The sequence below is a fragment of the Caretta caretta genome, chromosome 2, assembly GCF_965140235.1.
Source record: "Caretta caretta isolate rCarCar2 chromosome 2, rCarCar1.hap1, whole genome shotgun sequence".
NCBI lineage: Eukaryota > Metazoa > Chordata > Testudines > Cheloniidae > Caretta > Caretta caretta.
The window spans coordinates 269,988,996-270,016,565 of NC_134207.1; the positions used below are offsets into that span (position 1 = coordinate 269,988,996).

Genomic DNA, 27,570 nt, shown 5'->3' on the forward strand with positions numbered 1-27,570 from the left:
TTCCACCATCCGCGCCCATGCAAGCTCCAGCCAGAACCATCCCACAGACTCATTCTAAGGGATCCATTTCTGTCACATGTACCGGTGCATTGAGCAGGCTCCGGACAAGGATCCTGCCCTGGGACAGAGACTCTCAGGCCAGGTGGGCACTACAAACTCACATCGGTATAACTACATTGCTCAGGGGTGTGAACCCTCCTAGCGACGCAGTTAACCTAACCCCTGTGTAGACGGAAGAGCATCTCCTGCCAACGTAGCTACCGCCTCTCAGGCAGTGGAGTCACCATGCTGACGGGAGAATCTCTGCCATAGTAACATCTTCACGAAAGCGCTACACCTTTAGACATGTAGACAAGCCCCCACTGACTCCACAAGGAGAAGTACTAAACCCTCACTGCTGCAAACTCATTTCAAGATCTGTGTACTTTGCAAGGTAGCTGACCCTCCCGCGTCTAGCTATTCACAGTGTTATCCATCCTCTATCCCTCCCCAGTCCCCCCGCCAAAGTTCCCCTCTCCCATTCCCTCCTTCCCACTCCCTGGAGGTACTTTTTCTTTCCTCTCCCCACCCCTCTGCCCCCCACCTTTCTCTGACCCTGTTCACGGATATAATCCTACAGAACCATACAGCATGAGAACAAGCAGACTGGGCAGTCACTGCAGGACTGTGAGATGGGTCTAGCCTGCTCTGTATGGTACTGACAGGGCCCCGGGCTACCCTGAGTCTCAGGGATGGATGCTCAGCTGGAATCCTCCACCCCAGACCCAGAAGAAAGGGAAGATTTTCTCCCCATTGAAAGAAGCCTGTGGGAAAGTGAAGATCGGGGCCAGATCATCAGCATAATTAAATGCCACCAACCCCCCTTCATAGTCCAGAGAGACCCGGATCCTGCTGGGTTCTCTACTCAAGGACAGGCGGGTGACAGGCGAGGTTTGAGCCCGATAGTCTCTGGCATTGCCCCATTTCTGCACCACCCAGACCCCATTCTCGGGGGTAAAGCCAACCTCTTCCTTCCTCAGCACAGACTGTCTAGCTACCCCCACAGCCCAGTCTCCGGCTACTCCTCCCTTCACCTTCACCTGCCAGGAATGTTTCCCCGAGGTGAAGCCCTCAGAGCCCACCACACTCAGCAAATAACGAAATCTCTCCGGTTTGTAAGGCAGCGTCTGGCTCTCATGTCCCCGGCTCACGGTTCTTCGATCATCAGACAGGACGAGCTCAGGATGTGCCGTGTCTGGATCCAGAGTCACATTCGCTGGGGAGAGACAGAATCAGAGCGTTATCGGCACACATGGGTCAATGACAGAGCGAAAGGATCGGCTGGGCCAGACCTGAGCCTCAGAATCTTCCCCCCTGCACTCACCCACTTCGGAACAATACTGTGTAACATATATGTATGCCAGTCGGTGCTGCTCTCTATACAGCTAACTATCGACACAGAGAGAGAGATAACATGGCAAAAATACTTCACTAACGCAGCGTTAAGATGCCTGGTGAGACCTTGCACCCCTCAAGAAAGTCAGTTCAGCAAAACTGAATCTTGTGAATGCCGGGACATAGCGAGTTCAGGTAAACACCTTCGCAACCTTAACTCTGCCCTCTGGAGCTGGCAATGGCCTCTGGGAATTATCTGCATGCACTGCAGCTGTAATCCCTGTGGTAGGTGCTGCTGTACTGAAGGGTGGAGGAATAAATTGAACCATCTTGGAAGATCTGTGATTGGGATAGGAGGTGATCTGGGTGACTGTGGCCCTCTGAGTGTGTGTGTGTGTCCCCCTCTCTCCCTGGCCCCTGTGTGGGTGATCAAAGGAAAGAGGTGCCTGTCTACCTTGGGAGAACCAGGATGCCTCGTTTCAGTGCTGCGCTGGGCAGGCTGGTGTCCCTCGTGAGGCACAGGGCTCCTCTTGCCATGGGGGGCTGGGCGATGAGTGTGGAAGGTGAGTTTAATGCAGGGTCAGGGAAAGCAGGGTGTCAGTTGGCATCGTGTGCATTAGGGTGAGCTGACTGTAAAAGGAGTTGCAAGATTTAGCAGCTGTGGTGTTCTTTCTGTGGCGTGGGCTGAGATCGAGCGTAGGGCAGGCGTAGGGAGCTCCTGCTCAGTACAGTGCAAAGGCAGAGCCTGAGTATGTCATGGGTGTACTGAGGCATGGCTTGAGTGGGCAGAGTTAAGGTTGTGTGTTAAGGCATGTCCCTTAGCTCTGTATTTCCTGGTTTTCACAAGTTTGAGTTTTGCTGCACTTGACGTTCTGGAAGGCGCGAGTTATTGCCAGGCAGCCTCAGCTCTGGGCTAATGACGTTTCTGACATTTAATTTCTGAGTTTTTTTAACAAAAGGAGAAATGTTGCTAGTAGGAGAGAGCGGCCATTCTGGCCTTGTAAAGATCATATGCATGCCCTTCCCCCTACCCCATTTATCCACCTCCCCATAACGTCCTCTACCCTTGCTGAACCCCAAATGCTCTCCCCCATCCCCTGCTCCAATCTCGCCCCTCCAAGCAAACATTCATGTGTCCAATTTCCCCCCCACAAAATACTTTGAGGATATTCTGTGACCCAGGGGACTCTTGGTGCCAACTGGCAGAGGGTCCAGGGGTACACGAAGTTTACAGGGATCCCCTGGGACGGGTATTTACATTCTAGTTCACCAAAGAGTGTCACGTAAGTCTCTACTGAAAGCCTGTGTCACGCTGGTCATTGTAATCATTGCGGGATGTGTGTGCGGATAATGTGTAAGGAGAGGGGTGTGTATGTTGGCAATTGTGTCCTTGAAGTTAAAGGCAGATCACCCAGAGGTAGATGCCTGAAGGCAGTTCCACCAGACAGGAGGCAGGAGACACGTATCACCCTGGCTGACTATGGTGAACTGTCTCTCACAATGACAGTGTATTTGCATACGGAGTCAAATGCTAATGAAGAAATTGTGGGGACTTCAGGAGAAGACATTAACAGGAAGAGGTGAACAGCTGGGTGGGGGAAGGGGGTGGAACCCTGTTTTCAGGTGAAGAACAAAGGACTGGTCTAATATATCTGTGGATACAGACGGATGCCCAGGCATCCTTCATCTGGGAAGACAAGCTGACAAAGGGCTTGGTCTTAGGAAAGGAAGGTCTCGGCCTTCGGGATTGAAACGTGCCGTGAGAAGGTCTTTGGGTGAGCAGGACCTTATTAGACAAGAGGCATCTTGTTAGTTAAGTTGAGGCTCTAGGATGTGTGTGAAGATTTTAGTTGCTATATAACCTTAGTCTCCGGTATTTCTGCTGGCTTCATTTCAGTCTGTGCTCCATGTTAAATACACGTATACATGATTTCTGTATAAACAAATCTAAGCGCCATGTGTTAAGTGGAACTGTGTTCTAAGGTCTAACTAATAGGCTGGTGTGTTCTGGGAACAGTGGGTCTGGTAATTCTGTGAGTGTCCTGATTATCAGGGGCTGGACACGCTGGGGGATGCTCGGAGGACTGGGGGGTTGGAGTGTGGATATCGCTAACCCGTGTGAGGGACAGTGGAGCCCGCACAAGCTGAACGGGGAGTGCTTGTGTTGCCCTGCAGCTGGTGGTATCAGGGAGCTGACCCATGGCAGGCACAGACAAGACGACCCCATGCTAAGGGCAGGTGGCAGCGAGGTGCCTCACAATCCTGGGCACCCCCGGGAAGAGTTATACATTTCCCAAAATAATAATAATAAATATATTTTTTTAAAACCAATGGGCAGATTTAGCAACATGCCTTTTGCCTTTGAGCTTTTTCCAGATTTCTGCCCTAGGTGGGCTTGACATTGGCTGGGTGGACTCAGGATCAAAGGCTTGCTTCTTATCCCCTTGAGTTCATCACAGTTTCAGGGTAACTGCTTCTGTATTCACCCTTCACAGTTCTTCCAGGCACCCTCTTAAAGGTTTTGGACTCCCAGCCATCACCTCTCATGGGCAGAGATCCACGTCTCACTCCCGCCTGACTTGGGCTTTTAAGGCTGCACAGCTCCCCGCCTCACCCCGGGATATCCCCAGCAAGCCAGACTGCCTAAACAGGCCAGGGCCTACGCTTTGCTTTCTCTCTGAAGACAACAAGCAGTGCATTGCCCACAGCTATATGTTTCCACACAGCTCCTTCTAAGCAACCACGTTTCTTCTTTTAGATAAAAGCATGACAGAGAATAAATATTAAAACAATAAAGCTCGAAAGCTGACCTGAGATTTCCCTGTCCCCCCAACTCCAATCTACAGCTCTAGAAGGTTTTAGTCCTTCAAACCCCACATCTGGATATTCCCCAGGGTTTGAAGTTTAGATCCAGAACCAGAGCAATGGCTGGGCAGATCAGCCATATCTTTATCCAACTCTGGCCTTTGATCTTCGCCTTCTGTAACAGGTAATCAACAGAAAAAACCCTCCCCTCAGAGTGTAACTTCAAAAGGCTGGATTTTTGCATTGACCAGAGGTAAGTAATTTGCATTAACCTCGCCCTAGGGACTCCCCAGGAAATCCACTTAATATTTATTGTCCCAAAAGTCCATACTTGTCTGGCACATTTTCAATACAGCCTTTTGAACCGCCACGTCTTACATCCATCACATCTCCTCACTAGAGAGGTTATACACAATCCTGGCCCACAGCAGTACATACAGTTAGTACAATAAGATCTTTCAGTGATATTGCAGGAAATTGCCCTATCTACAGAGCCCAAGGTCAGCTCCCAGACTGCTGCGCTGGGCATCACAACATGGGGAATAGATGGCCAGCCCTCTGTGGAGAAAGAGGTGGTTAGAGACTATTTAGAAAAGCTGGACGTGCACAAGTCCATGGGGCCGGATGAGTTGCATCCGAGAGTGCTAAAGGAATTGGCGGCTGTGATTGCAGAGCCATTGGCCATTATCTTTGAAAACTCGTGGCGAACGGCGGACGTCCCAGATGACTGGAAAAAGGCTAATGTAGTGCCCATCTTTAAAAAAGGGAAGAAGGAGGATCCTGGGAACTACAGGCCAGTCAGCCTCACCTCAGTCCCCGGAAAAATCATGGAGCAGGTCCTCAAAGAATCAATCCTGAAGCACTTACATGAGAGGAAAGTGATCAGGAACAGTCCGCATGGATTCACCAAGGGAAGGTCATGCCTGACTAATCTAATCGCCTTCTATGATGAGATTACTGGTTCTGTGGATGAAGAGAAAGCAGTGGATGTATTGTTTCTTGACTTTAGCAAAACTTTTGACACGGTGTCCCACAGTATTCTTGTCAGCAAGTTAAAGAAGTATGGGCTGGATGAATGCACTGTAAGGTGGGTAGAAAGTTGGCTAGTTTGTCGGGCTCAACGGGTAGTGATCAATGGCTCCATGTCTAGTTGGCAGCCGGTGTCAAGTGGAGTGCCCCAGGGGTCGGTCCTGGGGCCGGTTTTGTTCAAGATCTTCATAAATGATCTGGAGGATGGTGTGGATTGCACTCTCAGCAAATTTGCGGATGATACTAAACTGGGAGGAGTGGTAGATACGCTGGAGGGCAGGGATAGGATACAGAGGGCCCTAGACAAATTGGAGGATTGGGCCAAAAGAAATCTGATGAGGTTCAACAAGGATAAGTGCAGGGTCCTGCACTTAGGACGGAAGAACCCAATGCACAGCTACAGACTAGGGACCGAATGGCTAGGCAGCAGTTCTGCGGAAAAGCACCTAGGGGTGACAGTGGACGAGAAGCTGGATATGAGTCAGCACTGTGCCCTTGTTGCCAAGAAGGCCAATGGCATTTTGGGATGTATAAGTAGGGGCATAGCGAGCAGATCGAGGGACGTGATCGTCCCCCTCTATTCGACATTGGTGAGGCCTCATCTGGAGTACTGTGTCCAGTTTTGGGCCCCACACTACAAGAAGGATGTGGATAAATTGGAGAGAGTCCAGCGAAGGGCAACAAAAATGATTAGGGGTCTGGAACACATGAGTTATGAGGAGAGGCTGAGGGAACGGGGATTGTTTAGTCTTCAGAAGAGAATGAGGGGGGATTTGATAGCTGCTTTCAACTACCTGAGAGGTGGTTCCAAAGAGGATGGTTCTAGACTATTCTCAGTGGTAGAAGAGGACAGGACAAGGAGTAATGGTCTCAAGTTGCAGTGGGGGAGGTTTAGGTTGGATATTAGGAAAAACTTTTTCACTAGGAGGGTGGTGAAACACTGGAATGCGTTACCTAGGGAGGTGGTAGAATCTCCTTCCTTAGAAGTTTTTAAGGTCAGGCTTGACAAAGCCCTGGCTGGGATGATTTAATTGGGGATTGGTCCTGCTTTGAGCAGGGGGTTGGACTAGATGACCTTCTGGGGTCCCTTCCAACCCTGATATTCTATAATTCTATGATTCTGTCCAGCTACAGTGGAAGCTCTCCACCTCCAGAGTCTCTTGGCTCCTCTGTCCACACATGCTCAGTATGATCCCCTTAGTTCATGAGCAGTACTACCTGTCCAATAATGCTCTGAATGTTGCTCCCTCAAATGATCTCAGATTTGGATCACTGACCCTAGCCAGTGCCCCCTGAGGCACATCAAATTTCAAGGCAATCCATGTAACCATGACAATTTTAGAGCACTTAGAAGAGTGAAGATTTTCACAGGAAGCTGGTTGGTACCTTAACTTGACCAGACCTGGCAGCCCAGTATCATTTGTACAGTCCCCAGCAGATCCCGGTGGTTGGGTTGGGCCCTGTATGCATTACTTCAGTTCAAATATTAAATTGCAAGAAATAGTTTTATTCTGAAGTCACGCCTACATTACACACTTGGGACATCTCAATTTTTCTTGCAAAGATAAATATAGTTTTACCTGAATGAACTACTCCAAAGTCCTGTGTTTGGGGTGGGAAGAAGTATGCAAATATATTTAAATATTACCTTTCTTTAGGGTTGAGATGCAAGTCTCTTCGCTTGGGTCACTCACAGCCCCATCCTCACACACAGCCGAAACCCGGAATCTGTAGGGTGTCTCAGGACTCAGCCCATCAATGCTATAGAACTCGGTTCTCTTTTCTGTCCTTCGTTCCAGCCATTTGTCTTTCCCCTCCTGAATTGTATCTCCTGCCTCCTCTTTATATTCCACCTTATACTCCCTTATTCTGACTCCATCTCCAGTGACACTTCGACTCTCCCAGGTGAGGGCGATGGCAGATGAATCTACAATAACTGTTACGGGCTTCCCAGGCGGGCTGGTAGGAGGGAGAGTCTTCACAGGATTACTCACATCGCTGCTCTCGCTGAGCCCTGGTTTGCTCACTGCAGCGTATCGGAACTGGTACTCGGTGTTTGCATGTAGCCCTGTTACTGTGAATGTCTCTTGCGTGTTATTTACATTCACAGCCGTCCAGTTCTCCTGTCCTACAATTCTGTACTCTGCCCGATAGCCGGATATCTCAGCCCTTCCATAGGCTGCTGGGTTAAACTTGAGCTGCACACGGTCATGTTTGATTCCATCAATCAGGGGAGGAAGAGGCTTTGATGGAGGCTCAAAGTTGGTGCTGATCAGCTCTCCCTCCTCATACAGGTAAATGGAAGTGCCTGGATTGTCCTTGTCTGGAACAGAGGACACAATGAACCGAATCTTCCCGTTAGATTTGTTGACACTGACAAAATGTGAAAGGGACTTTGCAGATTTTCGAGCTTTTTTATATATTTCTTTTCCCTCAAACCACACTTTGGATTTTGGTTTCTCAGCGACAGAACTGGCTGCTGCAGGATCATGAGTTTCCTTTATATACTGGGTCTGAAGCCACTGTTTTAAATCTGATAAATATGGCTCCTCTTCATGCAGTGAGGTGAATGTAAAGGAGACGATAAAGTCAAGCTCAGGGTCGAGTACTATTTCATCTAGTTTACTCTGAGAGGACACCACTTTTACATTGCTTAGGATCTTAAGGTAGGAATTCACATAATTCATCTCTTTCTCCTTTGTACCCAGAAATTCACTGAGTCTCTGAGTATTGAACGGTGACTGATTTTTACATGATAAAATATCCACCAGGCCCCCTTCCTCTTTTCCACCTCCACGGATTAACGGTAAGAGTCCTGCTAGCTGTTTCTGGAAAGTCTGTCTGTGTTGCTTACACAGATCTCTGAACTGCTGGATTTTCAGCTTGATTTCGGGGAAGCTTGTGGCAATCGGACTCTTCACCATGTCATTGCATCGCATGTTTACTTCTGCCAGTTCCTCCAGAGCAGTCTGAGCATCAGAAATCAGTGTTAAGCTGATCTCACGCACCAGCTGAGCAGCTCTGGAATCCAGCTTGGTCAGCGGGTACAGCCAGACTCTCACTGGTACGGCCTTTTCCCCGCTGTCACCCAGCAGCTTGGGGAGGGTGGAGTATATTTGCATGGCATCTTGGAAATTAGTTGGATTTCTCTCAAGAGCAAAATCACCATGGAACTTGCAGTTAAATTTTGCAGCATTTAATTTTTCCTTTTCATCCATTTTGACAGCTCCTTCCCCTTCTATGGAAAACATGGGTATCTTTTTAATTGCAATCTGCAGCTTTCCCTCTATCTCACGTACATTCTCAGAAGAAGAAACTTCCCGATCAAACACGAAGAAAGCCTGAGCCCCGTACAGCACAGCCGTGACTACATGGGTGGCCGTGCCTTGGTCAAATACAGCAGGATAAGAGACATTCTCTGTTCCTAAATGGTTCATAGTTAGTTGCTCAAACTTTGTTGTGGCAGAGTACTGGAGAGTAACTCTGGCCTGTTGTTTGGATTTTTTGGTGTCATTTAAGTATTTGGCAGATCCACTTACTTCAACCAGCCCCCCCAGGAAACTGGCCTTCAGCGAGGCTGTGACATCGAGGGCACTGGCCTTGTCTTCAATGGTGTCGGATGCGATGATCTCAAATTCAGTCTTGGGTTGTGGTTTTGTGTTTACATCCTTGCGAAGCTGTTCCAGGCCCCACAGCGTGATCCCTGAAATAGTAGAGACAGACACATGGTAACGTAACTGATAGATGCACAGGACACAGAGTGTATCCATGTTTTAATTGTGTCTCGTTTCTGAGATTGAAAAATAACCAGTGACGGACATCACATAAACTGACCTGGTAACATACAAACGTGCCAAGTCAAGGCTGAACTCCACCCCTAACAACCTTCCCTTGCCCCCGGCTTCTTAGAGGACTTTGGAAGATGTGATCTTTTCTGATTTTTTTTTTTAATAAATCCCCCTTCAGAATGACTGAGTTCACTCCCCCCTCAGGAGTACACTGTCCCAGGTAGCAAGTGCTATAGTTATGATTGAAATGTCACTTCCATTAGAAACATCTGGTTTCTTTGATTTAAGAAGCTAGGAATTGCCATGGTTGACCTGATCCGTGATCCATCTAGCCCAGTATTCTGTCTCTGAGAGTAGCCAGCACCAGATCCTTCACAGGAAGAGGCAAGAAACCCTACTATATTGTTGGAAAATCTGCCCTCGTGGAGGTCTCATTGATCTCTAATAGTTGGAGATTGGCTTAAATCTTAAGTATAAGGTTTTATATCCCTTTCTAAACTTTCTTTTCATTGTTATAATCCCCGTATTCTTGTTACCCATATAAACTTCCAGTCCCTCTCAATGTCTAATCCTGGCCTCAGGACATGGAGGTGAGACGAAGGCAGCTGGGAGATGAAGGGAGTTAGCCGGCTGAGTTTGCCAGTGAAGGCAGGCAGGGAGGTAGGGTTTTTCTTTAACTTGAAGGCACTGCACAAGGAAGAACGTGCAATGCTGCACTGCCAACACCACTGCTCGCTCTTCATCTGCCTGCACCTGTGGGGCCCTGGCCAGACGGACATCCTGACTGGAGGCTTCTACCCAGATCCTCATCTTCACTTGCAGGGAATGCAGCCTGCATGTCCCTGCTGAAAACAGCCAGGAAGGGGGAACCAGCTGGTGTGAGAGGTGTCTGTTGGTGGAGTCCCTCAGGTAGCCAGTAAGAGAGCTGCGGGAGGAGGTGGCTCATCTGTGTAGCATCCAGGAGCGTGAGGACTTCATCACCAGGATGGACGTGGAGACATCCGGGATGGAGGACGCTAGCTGACTAGGGATGACGACAGAGGCACCAGAAGAGGAAGAAGACCCGGATGCTCTGCAGAAAGGAGACTGGCTGCTGGCCACCTTAGACAGCAGGCTGTGCTCCACTCCCCACCCCGGCCCGCCATCCATCGAGGTCACGAACTGGCACGCTGTACTGGCCACAGGAGGAGAGGAGCAGACTCCAGTGGCTGAGGAAGAGGAGTCACCTGCTCCCAAGACTGGGAGGCTCACGGCCACCACACCCACCAGGAGGGGACGTAGGGTGGTAGTGGTCAGAGCTCCCTGCAGAGAGGGATGGAAGCCTCCATCTGCTGAGCTGACCTGACGTCCCAGGAGGTGTGCTGCCTGCCTGGAGCCCTCACCCCAGGTGTTCTGGAAAGGTTGCCAAGGCTCGTCCAACCATCTGGCTGCTGCCGCACACTACGCATCTACGTGGGCACTAATGATACTGCCAGCCTGACCCTGCGCAGTGACTCCTGGGCTCTGGGAGTGAGGGTGAAGGAGTCACGGGCGCATGTTGTGTTCTTGTCCATCCTCCTGGTTGAGGTTAAGGGCCCGGGCAGGGACGCACACATCCTGGAGATGATGCATGGCTGTGCGGGTGGTGTCAAATGGTGGACTTTGGGTTCCTAAGTCACGGGAGGCTGTTTCAGGAAGGAAATCTGCTGGGAAGAGATGGAGTACACCTGACCAAGAAGCGGGGGAGCATCTTCGAGCACTGACTTGCCAACCTAGTGAGGAGGGCTTTAAATTAGGATCAAAGGGGCAGGTGACAAAAGATGACAGGTAAGTATCAAAAAAGTGACCTTCACAGAGGGCTAGATGTTGCTGGGGTGAGTGGGAGGTGGAATGGAAAATTTACATTCGGGTCATAGGAGCAACAAGCGGGATAACAGAGGGGGAATCTGCTAAATATCTTGTCTATACAAAAAGGCAAGTTGTATGGGGAATAGACAGGAAGAGCTGGAAGTCTTAGTACATAAGCTAATTTAGTATTTAATTGGCATCACTGAGATTTGGTTCGATAAATCTCATGACTAGAATATTGGTGCATAGCATGTTCAGGATGGAAAGGTAAGCAAAAAAGGGAGGCGGGGTTGTACTATACATCAAGAGTATAGACACTTATGCTGTGGTCCAGGAGGTAAGAGGCTGACCCAGTTGAAATTCTATGGGTACAGATAAAAGTGGTCAGGGGAAAACAGGGGTGATGTTATGGTAGGGGTCTTCTATAGACCATCAAATCCAGAGGAAGAGACGCATGAGGCATTTCTAGAGCAAATAACAGAAATATCCGTACCACAAGACCTGGTAGTAATAGGGGACTTCAACTACCCAGACATCTGTTGTAAAAGTAATCCCACAAAACACAAAGTGTCCAGTAAGTTCTTGGAATGTGTTAGGGACAACTTCTTGTTTGAGAAGATGGAGGAAGTAACAAGGGGGCAGCCATTTTAGACTTGATTCTGACTAAAAGGGAGGAAATTGGTTGCAAATCTGAAAGTAAAAGGCAATTTGGGTGACAGTGTTCATAAAATGATAGATTTTATTATTTTAAGGAAAGGGAAGAGTGAAAAGAGAGAATAAGACAATGGACTTCAAAGGAATAAACAGACTTCATTAGACTCAGAGAACTCTTCAGTAACGTTCCTGGGAAGAAAATCTAAGGAAAAAGAGGAGTTCAGGAGAGCTGACAGTTCGTAAAAGAGACAGTATTAAAGGCACAGCTGCAAACTATTCTGATTTGAAGGTAAGATAAGAAAAACAGCAGGAGGACAATATGGCTTCATCAGGAGCTCTTCAGTAACCTGAAAATCAAAAAGAAACCCTACAAAAAGTGGGAACATGGATGAATTGCTAAGGAGGAGTACAAAAGAATAGTATAAGCAGACAGGGACTAACTCAGAAAGGCTAAGGGACAACATGAGTTACACCTAGCAAGGGACATAAAAGGCCGTAAGAAGAGGGTTTGTAAAAATATATTAGGAGCAAAAGAAAGACGATGAAAAGTGTAGGTCCACTATTTAGTGTGGAAGGAAAGCTAATGACATCAAGAACACAGAAGTGTTTAATGCCTACTTTGCTTCAATCTTCTCTAAAACGGTAAATTGTGACCAGGTGCTTAATACAATTAGAATTAATAATAAGGGGGAAGGCACACAACACAGAATAGCAAATGAACAGCTTAAAGAATATTTAGATAATTAGATGTATTCAAGTCAGCAGGGCTTGACTAAATTCACCTTAAGGAACTAGCTGAAGCAGATCTTGGATCTGTTAGTGATTATCTTTGAGAACTCATGGAGGATGGGTACGGTCCCAGAGGACAGGAGAAAAGCAAATATGGTACCTATCTTTAAAAAGGGAAACAAAGAGGACCTGGGGAATTATAGAACAGTCAGCCTACCTTCAACCCTGGAAAGATACTGGAACAAGCTATTAAACAATTAGTTTGTAAGCACCTAGAAGATAACAGGGTAATAAGTAATAGCCAACATGGATTTGTCAGGAACCAATCATGCCAAACCAACCGAACTGCCTTCTTTGACAGGGTTGCTGGCCTAGTGTTTAGGGGGAGAAGCAGGAGACATGATAGATCTTGATTTTAATACGGATTTTGACACAGTCCCACGTTACATTCCCATAAGAAACTAGAGAAATGCGGTATCGATGAAATTGCTATAAGGTAGGTGGGTAACTCGATGAAAGGCTGTGCTCAGAGAGTAGTTATCAATGGTTTGCTGTCAAACTAGGAGGATGTAGGTAGTGGGGTCCTGCAGGAGTCTGTCCTGAGTCTGGTGCTAATCAGTATTTTGATCCATGACTTAGATAATGGGGTGGAGAGCACACTGATACAATTACCAGATGACACCAAGCTGCAAGCACTTTGCAGGACAGGATTAAAATTCAAAATGACCTTGTTGATTTCAGATCAATTCTCCAGTTTATAAAGATGAAATTCAACAAAGACAAATGCAAAGTACTACACTTAGGAGGGAAAAATCAAATGCACAAATACAAGACGGGGAATACTGGCTAGGCAGTAGTACTGCAAAAAGAGAACTGGGGTTATAGTGGATCACAAAGTGATAGGAGCCCACAATGGGATCCAGTTATGCAAAAGGCTAATGCCATTCTGGGGTGTGTTAACAGGAGTAAGACACGGGATGTAGTTGTCCCGCTCTTGACAAAGCCCTGGCTGGGATGATTTAACTGGGAATTGGTCCTGCTTTGAGCAGGGGGTTGGACTAGATGACCTTCTGGGGTCCCTTCCAACCCTGATATTCTATGATTCTATGATTCTTCTCGGCACTGGTGAGGCTTCTGCTGGAGTATTGTGTCCAGTTTTGGGTGTCACACTTCAGTAAAGATGTGGACAAATTGGAGAGTCCAGAGGAGAGCAACAAAAATGATAAATGGTTTAGAAAACATGACCTTTGAGGATAGGTTAAAAAAACAGGTATGTTTAGTCTTAAGAAAAGCAGACTGAGAGGGAACCTGATAACAGTCTTCAAATATGTTAAGGGCTGTTATAAAGATGACAGTGATCAATTGTTCTCCACATCCGCTGAAGGGAGGACAAAAAGTAATTGGCTTAATCTGCAGCAAGGGAGATTTAAGTTAGATAATAGGAAAACTTTCTAACTATGGGAGTAGTGAAGCTCTGGAACAGGCTTCCAAGGGAGGTTGTGGAATCCCCGTCTCTGGAGGTTTTGAAGAACAAGTTAGACAAACACCTGTCAAAGGTGGTCAAGGTGCACTTATTCCTGCCTCAGCACAGGTAGCTGGACTAGATGACCTCTCAAAGATCCGTCCAGCCCTACATTTCTGTGATTCAGTGATATCTAGGGGCAGAGAGTTCGTCATGCTAATCACGTTGCTTTAAAATGTATGTCCTTTTGTTGTTTAAATTAGGTGTATTTTAATTTCATAGTGTCCCCTTGTTCTTGTACTATGAAAGAGTAAATAGCTCCTGCGTATTTACCTTCTCTAACCCATTCATTTTTCTGTATCCCTGTAGCAATTTCCCCTTATTCTTCTCTCCATATGAAATATTTTGTTTTGTCAATCTCTCTTCCTGTGAAATTCTCCCCAGGCCTCTAGTTATTCTCATCATCACTGTCCAAACCCCCCCGGTTTCTGTTATATCCTCTTTGTGATGGGATGGCCAGCACTGAACACACATTGCAGGGGAGGGTGGCCCATTGATTTATATGTAAGCAGGGTTTGAATGAGCTCTCCCCTGCCAGCTAGCTGGGGAGGGGGAAAGGCTTCAGGACAAGACTGTATTCACATGAACACACCCCCTCTGCCAAGGTATCCAGCAGACAGAGCTGTGTTGCGAAAGTGATCAGCTCTGGCTGGTGTTGGGTTAGAAATCACTTTGTATTGAATGAGCATAAGCTTTCATGAGCTACAGCTCACTTCTATAGCTCACGAAAGCTCATGCTCATATAAATTGGTTAGTCTCTATGGTGCCACAAGTCCTCCTTTTCTTTTTGCGAATACAGACTAACACGGCTGCTACTCTGAACTTGTATTGAATGCAGGGGTAATGAAATGTTGTTATCCTGATTGTAGGAGTAAAGGGCAGCAGATCTGTGCTTAGCCTGTCCTGTTTGAGGGGGTCACCCTCAACTGAACTGAATTGGCTAAGCAGGAGTTTCGGATGCCAGAGCCCTGTGAAAGTAAGAAGGGGTGGGGGGCAGGTGTCCCTGCTGGGAAGTGTGGGTTCTGCCTAAGAATCATAGGCATGGTTTAACTAGCCTTGCTACTGTTTAAAGATAGAGCTAATTAGCACTCTAGAAGTGAGCTGTTGCACCTCTGAAGTCTGGGTCCTCACTGACCAAGGACAGCCACTGTGAGTGGGGTGGGGTGGGGTGGGGGAGAAGGGACAGACCCGTTGAAGGAACTTTTGGTTGTAGAAGTCAAGAACCTGAGGCAAAAGACCCTGCCCAGCGCACTCTGGGGTGGGGGGTTGCTCACGGTTTTAGGTTTATGAATCCTGCTTGCAGCGTGATCCCAACTTAATGTCCGGTGACTTCCCTCCTTTCATTCAAAGTTTCTTTTTTGCACTCAGGCTCTGTGCGTGGGAGGGGGGTAGGACAGCCTCTTCGAGGCGCCCAGGGGTGTGTGTAATTGTCCCGGGTTATTGGGTGGGAGCTTGTACCGGTTCTGTGTTGTACTGTTGAAAGGGAACCCCTGGATATTGAATCCGGCCCTGGTTGCTGTCAACGTCCCCTGGCAGAAGGGTTACCTGTATAATGCCATTGGAATAGCTCTGATGGCATTTTCCATCCCGTTCCTCAGGCACCCGAGCACCCTGTTCACGGCTTGGCCTGCCACTGGACACAGAGTGGGTGTTTTCACTGAGCTGTCCACAGCGATGCCAGGCCTTTTCCGGGAGCGGGGGACAGTTAATATGGGTCACAGTGATGCGTGTGAATAGCTGAAGTTTTTCCTTCTAATGGGTCCCCTCATGCCCTGAAGATCTGTGTGTAGAGAGGACCCTTCTCACCAGGACCTCACCTGTCCCATGTGGAAATGGGGGGATGAGCCAGCTCGGGGGCACTGTCCCCCTTTCCTAGGCCGACTGCCATGCGGGTGGGGCTGCAGAGATATCGCAGTGGCAGGGGAGTGGATGGGAAGTTTCTCCTTTCTCCTAGTGCAGCCAGTGCTGTAAGGAGGGTCAGCAGGACAGTACCCGGGCAGGTTTGGATGCCCTTTGTTTTTTCCCCAACTCAAATCCCAAACCCAAATGTTCCTAAAAGAAACAGGTGCCAAATGCTTCTTTTTTCTGAAACGCTAAGTTGGGCCCCGGGCTCCCCCCGGGTGACAATTACCTGGGATGAGGGAGTCCTTGCGGCAGTCGTACAGCATCCCCAGCTGGAAAGGGCGGCCCAGAGCCGGCATCGCAATGGTGTCATCTGATCCGGCCATTGTTACACACCCAGATGCTCTCTCCTCTGTCTGACCTGCAAGAAAGAACTGGGGTTACACTTAAGTTTCTGGGAAGCAGATTTAGAATCGAGTCACTGGCTTCAGTCTTCAAAGCTTTTTCCGAACATTGCCTTGGTTTTAAAAGAATGATGGATCTTCTAGTCTCCACAGGGGACAGGAGAGGAAGAAAGTCACTCAGAGATTTACCTCTCCCTTTTCTCGCCTCAGATTATGAATTCTAAATTTTACATTTCAAAGTAATTGTTCCTTTTAGGAAGAATGGGAAATAGTTATAATTTGATGCAATTTAGAGAGATGTAAGCCACAAAGCAAAACAACTGTTGTATTTTGCTGCTCTCATGTAAGATCCCAGACGTATTGAAAGAACGCTGTGACATGCCAGCAAGCTGGATGTCCTGATAGGGGGCTAAATTGCAGCCAGGGAGCCATAAATACCTGCTGCCCAATGGTTAAGAAGAGAGGCGACAGCTCTTACTTAACACAAGCCAGAGCATGCCTCTGAAGCAGGGGTGAGCAAACTATGGCCCGCAGGTCGAGCCGTTTTAAGCTGGCCCATGAGCTCCCGCTGGGGAGCAGGGTCTGGGGCTTGCTCCGCTCTGGCGCTCCAGCTGGGGTGCCGGGTTGGGGGCTGCTCGAGCTGGGGTGTCGGGGGCCGCACCACACGACTCTCAGAAGCGGCCGCGTGGCCCTGCTTCAATGGTCGGGGGCCGCTCCACACATATGAGCCAGAGAAGGGACACCCCCCTCCCGCACCCCAACCCCAATTTTGTGTGCATTCATGGCTCGCCATACAATTTGTATTCCCCGATGTGGCCCTCAGGCCAAAAAGTTTGCCCACCCCTACTTTAAAGTCTAAATAAAATCGTACACCTTGCAGGCCTTGCACCGTGGAATAGAGCAGGAACATCTGCCAATAGATATAGCATAAGGAAATCTCCCTCTCCGAGACCATTCCCAGAGGAGCGTTAAAGGGAACGGCTCCATTTCATGTCTCTTACCTACACTTACAGAACCGCAAGCCACCCACCAACTGTCTTCCTGTTACACGTTTACCCCAGAATCCATCACACCAGCCTCCTCTTGATATGTGCCCTACAGAGGGTTGTTTTAAAGTTTAATCTCAGCGAATGTATGAAACTCGGGCCTTGTCCACATGGGGGTACGTTGGCACTGAGTTGACGCACACTAGTAGCTGCGCACTACGTAAGCCATACTCCTAGCATGCGCACGGGACAGCTGTGCCCTCTTTCCAAAATGCCGTACCCCACAATTGTAGCTGAGAGATTTCAAATGATTTAGTTTCAGAGTAACAGCCGTGTTACTCTGTATTCGCAAAAAGAAAAGGAGGACTTGTGGCACCTTAGAGACTAACCAATTTATTTGAGCATGAGCTTTTGTGAGCTACAGCTCACTTCATCGGATGCATACCGTGGAAACTGCCAATTTCCACGGTATGCATCCGATGAAGTGAGCTGTAGCTCACGAAAGCTCATGCTCAAATAAATTGGTTAGTCTCTAAGGTGCCACAAGAACTCCTTTTCTTTTTGCAAATGATTTAGGAAATTATTTGCCTAGTATTAGGAATTGTCACTGATTTATACTTAGCAGTATGAAAATGTGATTGTTAGCTTATATATGAGTAAGTCTGTGAGTCTTTCATGGAGGTCCTGGAAGTCACAGAGTCCATGACTTTCCAGGACCTCCATGACTTCTGCAGCTGCAGCGGCTGGTGCAGCTGACCCTGGGGCTGCCCCAGCACCTGGGTGACCCCAGGGCCAGCCACTCTGGCCACTGCTTCGGCGGCCCCAGACAACTGATCCCGGGCCCTGCCACGGAGCAGCAGTCTAGGAGCAGCAGCGGTGGGGCCCCGGGTTCCCCCCCCGCCTGGAGGAGCAGCAGCGGCGGTGGGGCTACTGGCCGCCACCCCCCCAGGAGCAGCAGTGACTGTCGGAGCACCCCCCCAGCAGCAGCCTCCCCTGGAGCACCCCTCCTCCCCCAGCACCTAAGATTTAGTGAGGGGCATTTTTAGTAAAGTCACGGACAGATCTTTGGCCGTGACTTTTTTTTATTGCCCTTGACCAGTCTGTGGCCTTTACTAAAAATACCCATGACTAAATCATAGCCTTATATATGAGCATTCAGAGAAGTATAATTAGTTGGTATTATTAAGCTGTGGTTTGTTTTGGGAACAATAGAACATAGGACTGGAAGGAACCTCCTGGGTTGAGTCCAGTCCTCTGATACCGTAGGCAGCCCCGTCATATCGTCCCGTTCCTAAACTTACCAAGCTCCTTCTTAAAACTAGTCCGTCTGCCCCCACTATTCCTATTGGACGTCTGTTCCACAGCCTCAACCTCACTTCCACTTCGTTTCGGGGGGCTGTTCATAGCGCTGATTTTGACAAATAAATCTCTGTTTTATTCTGGGTCCCGGTTCCCTCAGGGATGCTCCTCTGGTTGAGGTCTATCCTGACAGGTGTCATCAGCTGAGACTGATGAAGTTAAGCACCCCCCCTCCCCACCTATGTGCAAAAACCTGTTGGTATCACAGCAATTTTCAAGGCAGTTGAGTGTGCAGGGGGATTTTAGACTGCTACACAGGAGGAGAGTTTCAACCTTGACTGTCGTGGAGCTACTGCCCCACTAAAATCTAGGTTCAAATGCTGCCCCCTTTGCCATGTGTCACGGGGTCCAGACACCCCAAGGGCAGAACAGGGGGTCCGAACCCCTAAGAACAAGCAATGGACTCAAAGGATTGTGTACAATGCTATTGTGTATAATCATGTTGAGTGAGCTCTTTTCTGAAAGCCTGTGATGTTCTCTACTTACTGATCACTGTGCGAGATGGATCCAGGCTGTGCTTAGGGATTTATGTATCGTGTATGTAGAGTCTGGAGCTGGTTCCTAAAGCTTCATCTCCCGCTCCCAGCAGGGTGGTGGCCAGCCAGGCAGGGAGGAGCTGCCTCCCCAGCCAGACAAGACTAACCCCCAGCACCTCGCATTGTACAACCCAGGAGAGACAAATGATGGGTCTCTAGTGTGCAAACGGTGTGGAGTGTGTCCCAAAGTGAACTGAGAACTGGGGGGCTGGTTTCAAGACTTTGGGGTGAGGAACTAGAGGGGAAAAGGTCTGGCAGTGAAGAACTCGGGGTAGGTGGATTTGGGGATGCTTGGGACTGGAAGGGCTGGTGGGGTCACCCTGCAGGGATAACGAGGCTGCTGGAAGCCAGGGTGAGACCTTTCTGCCTGTGGGCTGGATGCTGGTGCCAGGGCTCCGAGCCAGAGCCACACAGGATTAAGGGACCCACGGTCACAGGCAGGTGGTGACAGACCGCCTGACTGCTCTGGGGGATCCCCAGAATGTCACACCGCGATATCAGAATGCTTCACATCCAGGCTCGTGCTGTGTCTTGTCACTATTCCCTGTATAACATCAATACAGATTAACCCTCTCTTTGCCACCGTCTCAGCTGCAGCCCGTGGCCAGACTCATCCCCACACTGGCACGGCGGCTGGTGCAGGGGGGTGGCTCGTACGCTCAGGGGTGCCTTAACTTGTGCCCTGCCTCAGTGATTCCTCTGGGCCATTGCAGAGATGTAAGAATGCCCCTGCCATGTCTCCTCCAGCCCCTGGCGCACCCCAGAACACCCCGATACCCCTCTGTGCTGGGGTCTTGGAGAGGGGGCCTAGGGGCTCTCTGAGGTGGGGGTTGTCATAAATATAAAGGGAAGGGTAAACCCCTTTAAAATCCCTCCTGGCCAGAGGAAAAATCCTCTCACCTGTAAAGGGTTAAGAAGGTAAAGGTAACCTCGCTGGCACCTGACCAAAATGACCAATGAGGGACAAGATACTTTCAAAAGCTGGGAGGAGGGAGAGAAACAAAGGGTCTGTGTCTGTGGGTAGGCTGCTTTGGCCGGGGATAGACCAGGAATGGAGTCTTAGAACGTTTAGTAAGTAATCTAGCTAGGTATGTGTTAGATTATGATTTCTTTAAAGGGCTGAGAAAAGAATTGTGCTGAATAGAATAACTATTTCTGTCTGTGTATCTTTTTTGTAACTTAAGGTTTTGCCTAGAGGGATTCTCTATGTTTTGAATCTAATTACCCTGTAAGGTATCTATCATCCTGATTTTACAGAGGTGATTCCTTTACTTCTATTTCCTTCTATTTCTATTAAAAGTCTTGTAAGAAAACTGAATGCTTTTTCATTGTTCTCAGATCCAAGGGTTTGGGTCTGTGGTCACCTAAGCAAATTGGTGAGGATTTTTACCAAACCTTTCCCAGGAAGTGGGGTGCAAGGGTTGGGAGGATTTTGGGGGGAAAGACGTGTCCAAACTACATTTCCCAGTAAACCCAGTTAGAGTTTGGTGCTGGCAGTGGATATTCCAAGGACAAAGGATAAAATTAATTTGTACCTTGGGGAAGTTTTAACCTAAGCTGGTAAAAGTAAGCTTAGGAGGTTTTCATGCAGGTCCCCACATCTGTACCCTAGAGTTCAGAGTGGGGGAGGAAGCTTGACAGGGGTATTATCCAAGGGGCTGTATCAATATCTTCTACTGTATCAAAATCTCCAGCTTCCCTGCTTTCACCTCATTCCCCTCCTGTCTATCACAAATGCTGCTGCTAAAGTCACTCCCTCTCCAAGCGCATTCTGTCCTCCTCACTTCCCCTCACTGACTTCTGGCCTGTTACCACGTTCAATCCAACTTCTGTGGGCCTGAGCCCCATTGCCCTGCACCTTGTCACCTACGCCAGCGCAAAGTGGATGTAAAGCGTTGCCCAGCAGGAACGAAAGTGCTTCACACCCCAAAGTACACTGGTGTAATTCACTTCACAAGGGGCCGGGTGACAGGAAATCAGAGTCACTGAGCAGAGTCCAGCCTGTTACCTGCGTCATCTCCCTGTATCCTGCTTCCTTGGTTTCAAGTCTCGCTCGCTCTCTGTGGCTCAGTCTTACTGCGTTCTCTTTTTATTATATAAGTCCCCAGGACGTGCAGGTGTCTGTTACCGAATCACCAACTGACCCTATGGCTGTAACCTTCCTCCTTCCGTGCCCTTCCTTTCAAGTCCTTCCTTCAAATAGAGCCAAGTTTCAAACTCACACACAACACGGTACCTTGGGGCTGCTAATTCAGCTTGGAGACCCAACGTGTATTCATCCTTCAGGGGCTGCTGGTCCCTGCGGCCTGTACGCCGTCCACCGGAGCTGTGCGGCTTTCACAGAAAAGTCAAACTTTCACATGGTTTCGGATTAAACTGTTTCCGTTTCACTTTCTATTTGGGGTCAGACCCAGGAGCTGTAGGAGGAGTTACTTGGTCAGTGAATTCCACTGATGGGAAAACACCTTGGAGCTGGTTTACCAGGGTTGTTTTCTCAGATCAGTTCTCAGAAAACGAGAACCCAGGAGACAACCTGGCAAGCGCAGCTCTGTTCATGGTTACTCAGGGGGCGAGTTGTAGGGGCCCCTGGTGCCCGGGCTCCAGTAAATTCAGGGCCCCAGGACCCGTCTCCACCAATGTTTGGGGCCGGGTCTCTCCCCTGGCTCTGCCTGCCGCCCCCACCCCCACGCATGCCCCCTCCCCCGAGCGTCCCCCAGCCCCTTGCACCCCCTCCCCCGAGCATCCCCCGGCCCCACCTACCAGCCCCCGAGCATCCCCCCGATCCCGCCTACCACCACCACATGCCCGCTCCCCTGAGCGTCCCCGGCCCTGCCTACCACCTCCTTGCGCCCCCTCCCCCGAGCATCCCTGTGCCGCGCATGCCCCTGTTGCCGGCACCCAGTGCCGAGAGGCTGAACAACGGCTTGAGTTGGTTCGTTACCCGGTGTGCTGCACCCAATAATCACAACGGGGTGGAGAAGCAGAAAAGTTTATTTGAAGCTTCAAAAAGGTACAGGGAGATTTGAATCTCAAATCCTGCACAACAGAGCAGGAAGTTACACAGGCTTTTATACATCCTTTTTCCCAGCATACTTATCCAATAGCAAGCTGCTCCAAGTATCCATATAGCCAGCCAATCCAGTTCCCAGCTAGTTCCCTGATTCTCTGTATCATTTGTTAAACTATACATAAAGCTGCTTTATTCAGCATTGTTCTTCCATATCTCCCCTGTTTGGCCTTGCTTAGTTTCAGGCAGTCTGACTCTGCAGCATACTGTTGCAGATTCTCAGCATAACTGCTGTGTGTGCCTCCAGGCGGGGGGGCCAAGGACACTTGGGCCTAGCACACAGAGCTGCTGCGAGTGCCTCCAGGCAGGAGGGGGGGGGGCCAGGACACCGGGGCCTAGTGCGAGGGGGCTTCATCGACACTCGTGGTCTTCCATCCCCTCGAGTTACCTAGTGGCCATGCCCCAGTGTTCCCAACACCCCTGCCCCCGAGCGTCCTCCTGCCCCGAGCATCCCCTGCCCCCAGACTCCCCGCAGCGGCGCTGTGTGACACCTCAGCACTTCAGGCCTCTCCAGGAGCCTCCAACCCCAAGGGTGCAAAGCCGGATTGTTCCCCCTGCCCGAGTGACTCTAGGACCCACCTTAGCTCCCTGGATCCTTCCTGCCCCTTGGGCGGATGGTAAATCTCCGGCCTTAGCGTGCGGGTCTCCTGGGACTGTTCCCCGCACACTCCAGGCACCCGCCTTTCCCCTTCCCTGGCCTCCGGGACTCACCCGCTTCACTTAACCCCCCGTCCTGACCCGATTGCTCGGGCTCGGGGCCAACGGCACCTGCCCTCACCCAGCTCCTCGGCTGAGGAAGGGGTGGCCCTAGGGGTGGGCTGCTCCCGGGAGCCTCCTGATGTCAGGGTGCCCCATCCCCCTGCCCGGGTTCCCTACCTCTGCTGAGCTGGGGATGGAGGGACAAGGGTTTGTGCGGGTGCTGCTGGGGCAGGAGTGGGATAGATCCCTGCGTGATTCCCCATTCTGTTCACTTCCTCTGGGGCACCTGGCCCTGGCCACTGTCGGCAGAGGGGAGACTGGGCTAGATGGTGTGATGAAGTGGGACTGTTCTTAATGTTTCCTCTGAATAGTGTGGGGGTGCCTCAGTTTCCCCTATGCAATTCTTAAGTATCTAGGTGGTGGGGTAAGGGTATATGATCATTGCAGAGCCCGAGAGGGCAGGTATGTGCAGGGGTCTGGACACAGAGAATGCCCGACACCCTGTTTCCTGGCAACTGATGGCCTGGGCCCTTCCCCCCTGCAAGGTGAGAGCAAAAGGGCTGGAGAACAAAGGAATCCGGTGCCCTCCTGGCCCGGGAAAGGGACAAAGCCCAGAGGAGGAGGGGCTGGAGGGAGTTTCAGTTTGGGGCTGGCTGGGGACATGGAGTGAAGGGCAGATGTGGTTGTCTGGCTCACTGCCCCCCAAAATGGACCCAGCTGAGGGGTCCCGTTCTCTGCACCTGCAAGCTCTGGTTTAGACCATGTTCCTGTCATCTAATAAACCTCTGTTTTACTGGCTGTCTGAGAGTCCCGTCTGACTGCGGAGTTGCGGGGCAGGACCCTCTGGCTTCCCCAGGACTCCGCCTGGGCGGACTCGCTGGGGGAAGCGCACGGAGGGGCAGAGGAGGCTGAATGCTCCGAGGTCAGACCCAGGAAGGTGGAAGCCGGGTGAGCTGTGTGTCCTGCAGACAGGCTGCTCACAGGAAGGCGACTGCCCCAGAGTCCTGACTGGCTTCATGGGGAGCAGTTCCAGAGCATCGCCCAGGGACTCCGTGACAGATGGACCTTGGGTCTCACCCAGCAGGGCCGTTCCTATGAATAACATTTCAGTTGTTGCTCTTTTTCTTTCTCTTCCACTATGAGCTTATATTAGTTTGGTTAATGTCCAGATACTGAACAGACGATTCCAGTGAATTTGGAAATAGAAAGTAATTACATTGCACTTGTACTTTTCCTTCTAAATCATAGAATCATAGAATATCAGGATTGGAAGGGACCTCAGGAGGTCATCTAGTCCAACCCCCTGCTCAAAAGCAGGACCCATACCCAACTAAATCATCCCAGCCAGGGCTTTGTCAAGCCTGACCTTAAAAACTTCTAAGGAAGGAGATTCCGCCACCTCCCTAGGCAACGCATTCCAGTGTTTCACCACCCTCCTAGTGAAAGAGTTTTTCCTAATATGGGAGTTCATGGGAGTTCATAGCTTTCATGGGAGAGTGCATCAGCCCCTTTGTTAGAAGCTCCTGAGATGTGTTGTATGTTGAAATCAAAATCTTGGAGAGCTAAACTCCACCAAATGAGTTTTTTGTTATTTTCCCGTGGCGGTATGAAGCCACTGTAGCGCAGCATGGTTGATTTGCAGGTGGAAACGCCGTCCCCAAACGTATGGGCGTAGCTTTTCCAGAGCGTAGATAATGGCGTAACAGTCCTTTTCACTGATTGACCAGTGGCTTCCCCTCTCAGACAGCTTCTTGCTGAGAAACACGACAGGATGGAACTTTTGATTCGGTCCGTCCTGCATTAAGACTGCTCCCACACCACGCTCGGATGCATCTGTGGTTACTAGGAACGGTTTGTCAAAGTCTGGGGCCCTTAGCACAGGGTCAGACATGAGTGTCGCTTTAAGCTAGTTAAAGGCCTTCTGACAGTCTTCGGTCCACTGAACGGCATTTGGCTGTTTCTTTTTGGTTAGGTCTGTCAGTGGGGCGGCGATTTGGCTGTATTGCGGTACAAATCACCTGTAATATCCGGACAAACCTAAGAAGGATTGGACCTGTTTTTTTTTACTTTGGGACCGGCCACTTTTGAATAGCATCCACTTTGGCCTGTAGGGGGTTCATAGTTCCTTGACCCACCTGGTGTCCAAGGTAAGTTACTTTGTTTAGGCCTATTTGACACTTCTTAGCCTTAACAGTTAGTTCTGCCTCTCTTATGTGCTTGAAGACTTTTTGTAGATGTTTTAGGTGTTCTGCCCAGGAATCCAAAAATATGGCCACATCGTCAAGGTAGGCAACTGCATATTCTCCCAATCCCGCTAGAGACCATCTACAAGTCTTTGGAAGGTGGCAGGTGCATTCCGCAGCCCGAAAGGGAGTACATTAAATTCATACAGCCCGACATGTGTGGTGAAGGCTGACCTTCCCCCGGCAGATTCATCTAGCGGTACCTGCCAGTACCCCTTGGTTAAGTCCAAGGTAGAGATGAATCATAGAATCATAGAATATCAGGGTTGGAAGGGACCCCAGAAGGTCATCTAGTCCAACCCCCTGCTTGAAGCAGGACCAATTCCCAGTTAAATCATCCCAGCCAGGGCTTTCTCAAGCCTGACCTTAAAAACCTCTAAGGAAGGAGATTCTACCACCTCCCTAGGTAACGCATTCCAGTGTTTCACCACCCTCTTAGTGAAAAAGTTTTTCCTAATATCCAATCTAAACCTCCCCCACTGCAACTTGAGACCATTACTCCTCGTTCTGTCATCTGCTACCATTGAGAACAGTCTAGATCCATCCTCTTTGGAACCCCCTTTCAGGTAGTTGAAAGCAGCTATCAAATCCCCCCTCATTCTTCTCTTCTGCAGGCTAAACAATCCCAGCTCCCTCAGCCTCTCCTCATAAGTCATGTGTTCCAGTCCCCTAATCATTTTTGTTGCCCTTCGCTGGACTCTCTCCAATTTATCCACATCCTTCTTGAAGTGTGGGGCCCAAAACTGGACACAGTACTCCAGATGAGGCCTCACCAATGTCGAATAGAGGGGAACGATCACGTCCCTCGATCTGCTCGCTATGCCCCTACTTATACATCCCAAAATACCATTGGCCTTCTTGGCAACACGGGCACACTGCAGACTCATATCCAGCTTCTCGTCCACTGTCACCCCTAGGTCCTTTTCCGCAGAACTGCTGCCTAGCCATTCGGTCCCTAGTCTGTAGCTGTGCATTGGGTTCTTCCGTCCTAAGTGCAGGACCCTGCACTTATCCTTATTGAACCTCATCAGATTTCTTTTGGCCCAATCCTCCAATTTGTCTAGGTCCTTCTGTATCCTATCCCTCCCCTCCAGCGTATCTACCACTCCTCCCAGTTTAGTATCATACTTTCTCCAATAGTTCATCTGTGCGTGGCATTGGATAGTTGTCTGGGCGAGTTACCGCATTTAGCTTACGGTAGTCCATGCAAAAACGTATCTCCCCATCTGGTTTGGGAACTAGAACCACTGGAGATGCCCATGCACTGCGGGAGGGGCGGATTACACCCATCTGTAACATATCCTGGATCTCCTGTTCTATGGCAGTTTTAGCTTGAGGAGACACCCGGTAAGGTTGGACTTTAATTGGGTGAGCTAACCTAGTGAGGAGTGCTTTAAACTAGGTTCACCAGGGGAAGGAGACCAAAGCCCTGAGGTAAGTGGGAAAGCGGGATACCGGGAGGAAGCACAGGCAGGAATGTCTGTGAGGGGAGGGCTCCTGCCTCATACTGGGAATGAGGGGCGATCAACAGGTTATCTCAAGTGCTTATATACGAATGCACAAAGCCTTGGAAACAAGCAGGGAGAACTGGAGGTCCTGGTGATGTCAAGGAACTATGACGTGATCGGAATAACAGAGACTTGGTGGGATAACTCACATGACTGGAGTACTGTCATGGATGGTTATAAACTGTTCAGGAAGGACAGGCAGGGCAGAAAAGGTGGGGGAGTAGCACTGTATGTAAGGAAGCAGTATGACTGCTCAGAGCTCCGGTACGAAACTGTAGAAAAACCTGAGTGTCTCTGGATTAAGTTTAGAAGTGTGTGCAACAAGAGTGATGTAGTGGTGGGAGTCTGCTATAGACCACCGGACCAGGGGGATGAGGTAGATGAGGCTTTCTTCCGGCAGCTCACGGAAGCTACTAGATCGCATGCCCTGATTCTCATGGGTGACTTTAATTTTCCTGATATCTGCTGGGAGAGCAATACAGCAGTGCATAGACAATCCAGGAAGTTTTTGGAAAGCGTAGGGGACAATTTCCTGGCGAAAGTGCGAGAGGAGCCAACTAGGGAGGGCGCTTTTCTTGACCTGCTGCTCACAAACCGGGTAGAATTAGTGGGGGAAGCAAAAGTGGATGGGAATCTGGGAGGCAGTGACCATGAGTTGGTTGAGTTCAGGATCCTGACGCAGGGAAGAAAGGTAAGCAGCAGGATACGGACCCTGGACTTCAGGAAAGCAGACTTCGACTCCCTCAGGGAACGGATGGCCAGGATCCCCTGGGGAATTAACATGAAGGGGAAAGGAGTCCAGGAGAGCTGGCTGTATTTCAAGGAATCCCTGTTGAGGTTACAGGGACAAACCATCCCGATGAGTCGAAAGAATAGTAAATATGGCAGGCGACCAGCTTGGCTTAATGGTGAAATCCTAGCGGATCTTAAACATAAAAAAGAAGCTTACAAGAAGTGGAAGGTTGGACATATGACCAGGGAAGAGTATAAAAATATTGCTCGGGCATGTAGGAATGATATCAGGAGGGCCAAATCACACCTGGAGCTGCAGCTAGCCAGAGATGTCAAGAGTAACAAGAAGGGTTTCTTCAGGTATGTTGGCAACAAGAAGAAAGCCAAGGAAAGTGTGGGCCCCTTACTGAATGAGGGAGGCAACCTAGTGAGAGAGGATGTGGAAAAAGCTAATGTACTCAATGCT

General features: G+C 49.5%; 1 protein-coding gene across 1 annotated transcript; it reads right to left on the minus strand.

Moving 5' to 3' along the window:
* Window positions 1-583: 583 nt before the first annotated feature.
* On the minus strand, window positions 584-21,227 carry LOC125632963 (stonustoxin subunit alpha). Its single transcript, XM_048841959.2, has 4 exons — window positions 21,092-21,227; window positions 15,860-15,991; window positions 6,857-8,911; window positions 584-1,255 (listed from the first exon to the last, which is right to left on the minus strand). The coding sequence occupies exons 2-4, from the start codon at window positions 15,954-15,956 to the stop codon at window positions 726-728; spliced, it is 2,682 nt and encodes an 893-aa protein (XP_048697916.2). The 5' UTR covers window positions 15,957-15,991; window positions 21,092-21,227; the 3' UTR covers window positions 584-725.
* Between the last annotated feature and the right edge of the window lie 6,343 nt (window positions 21,228-27,570).

Bases quoted from the DNA above. Each gene is read 5' to 3' on its own strand.
- LOC125632963 (XM_048841959.2), bottom strand. From the start codon at position 15,956: ATGGCCGGATCAGATGACACCATTGCGATGCCGGCTCTGGGCCGCCCT. The intron at 8,912-15,859 runs GTAATTGTCACC...CTACTATTTCAG, and splicing joins CAAGGACTCCCTCATCCCAG to GGATCACGCTGTGGGGCCTG. The intron at 1,256-6,856 runs GTAATATTTAAA...GTCTCTCCCCAG, and splicing joins CATCTCAACCCTAAAGAAAG to CGAATGTGACTCTGGATCCA.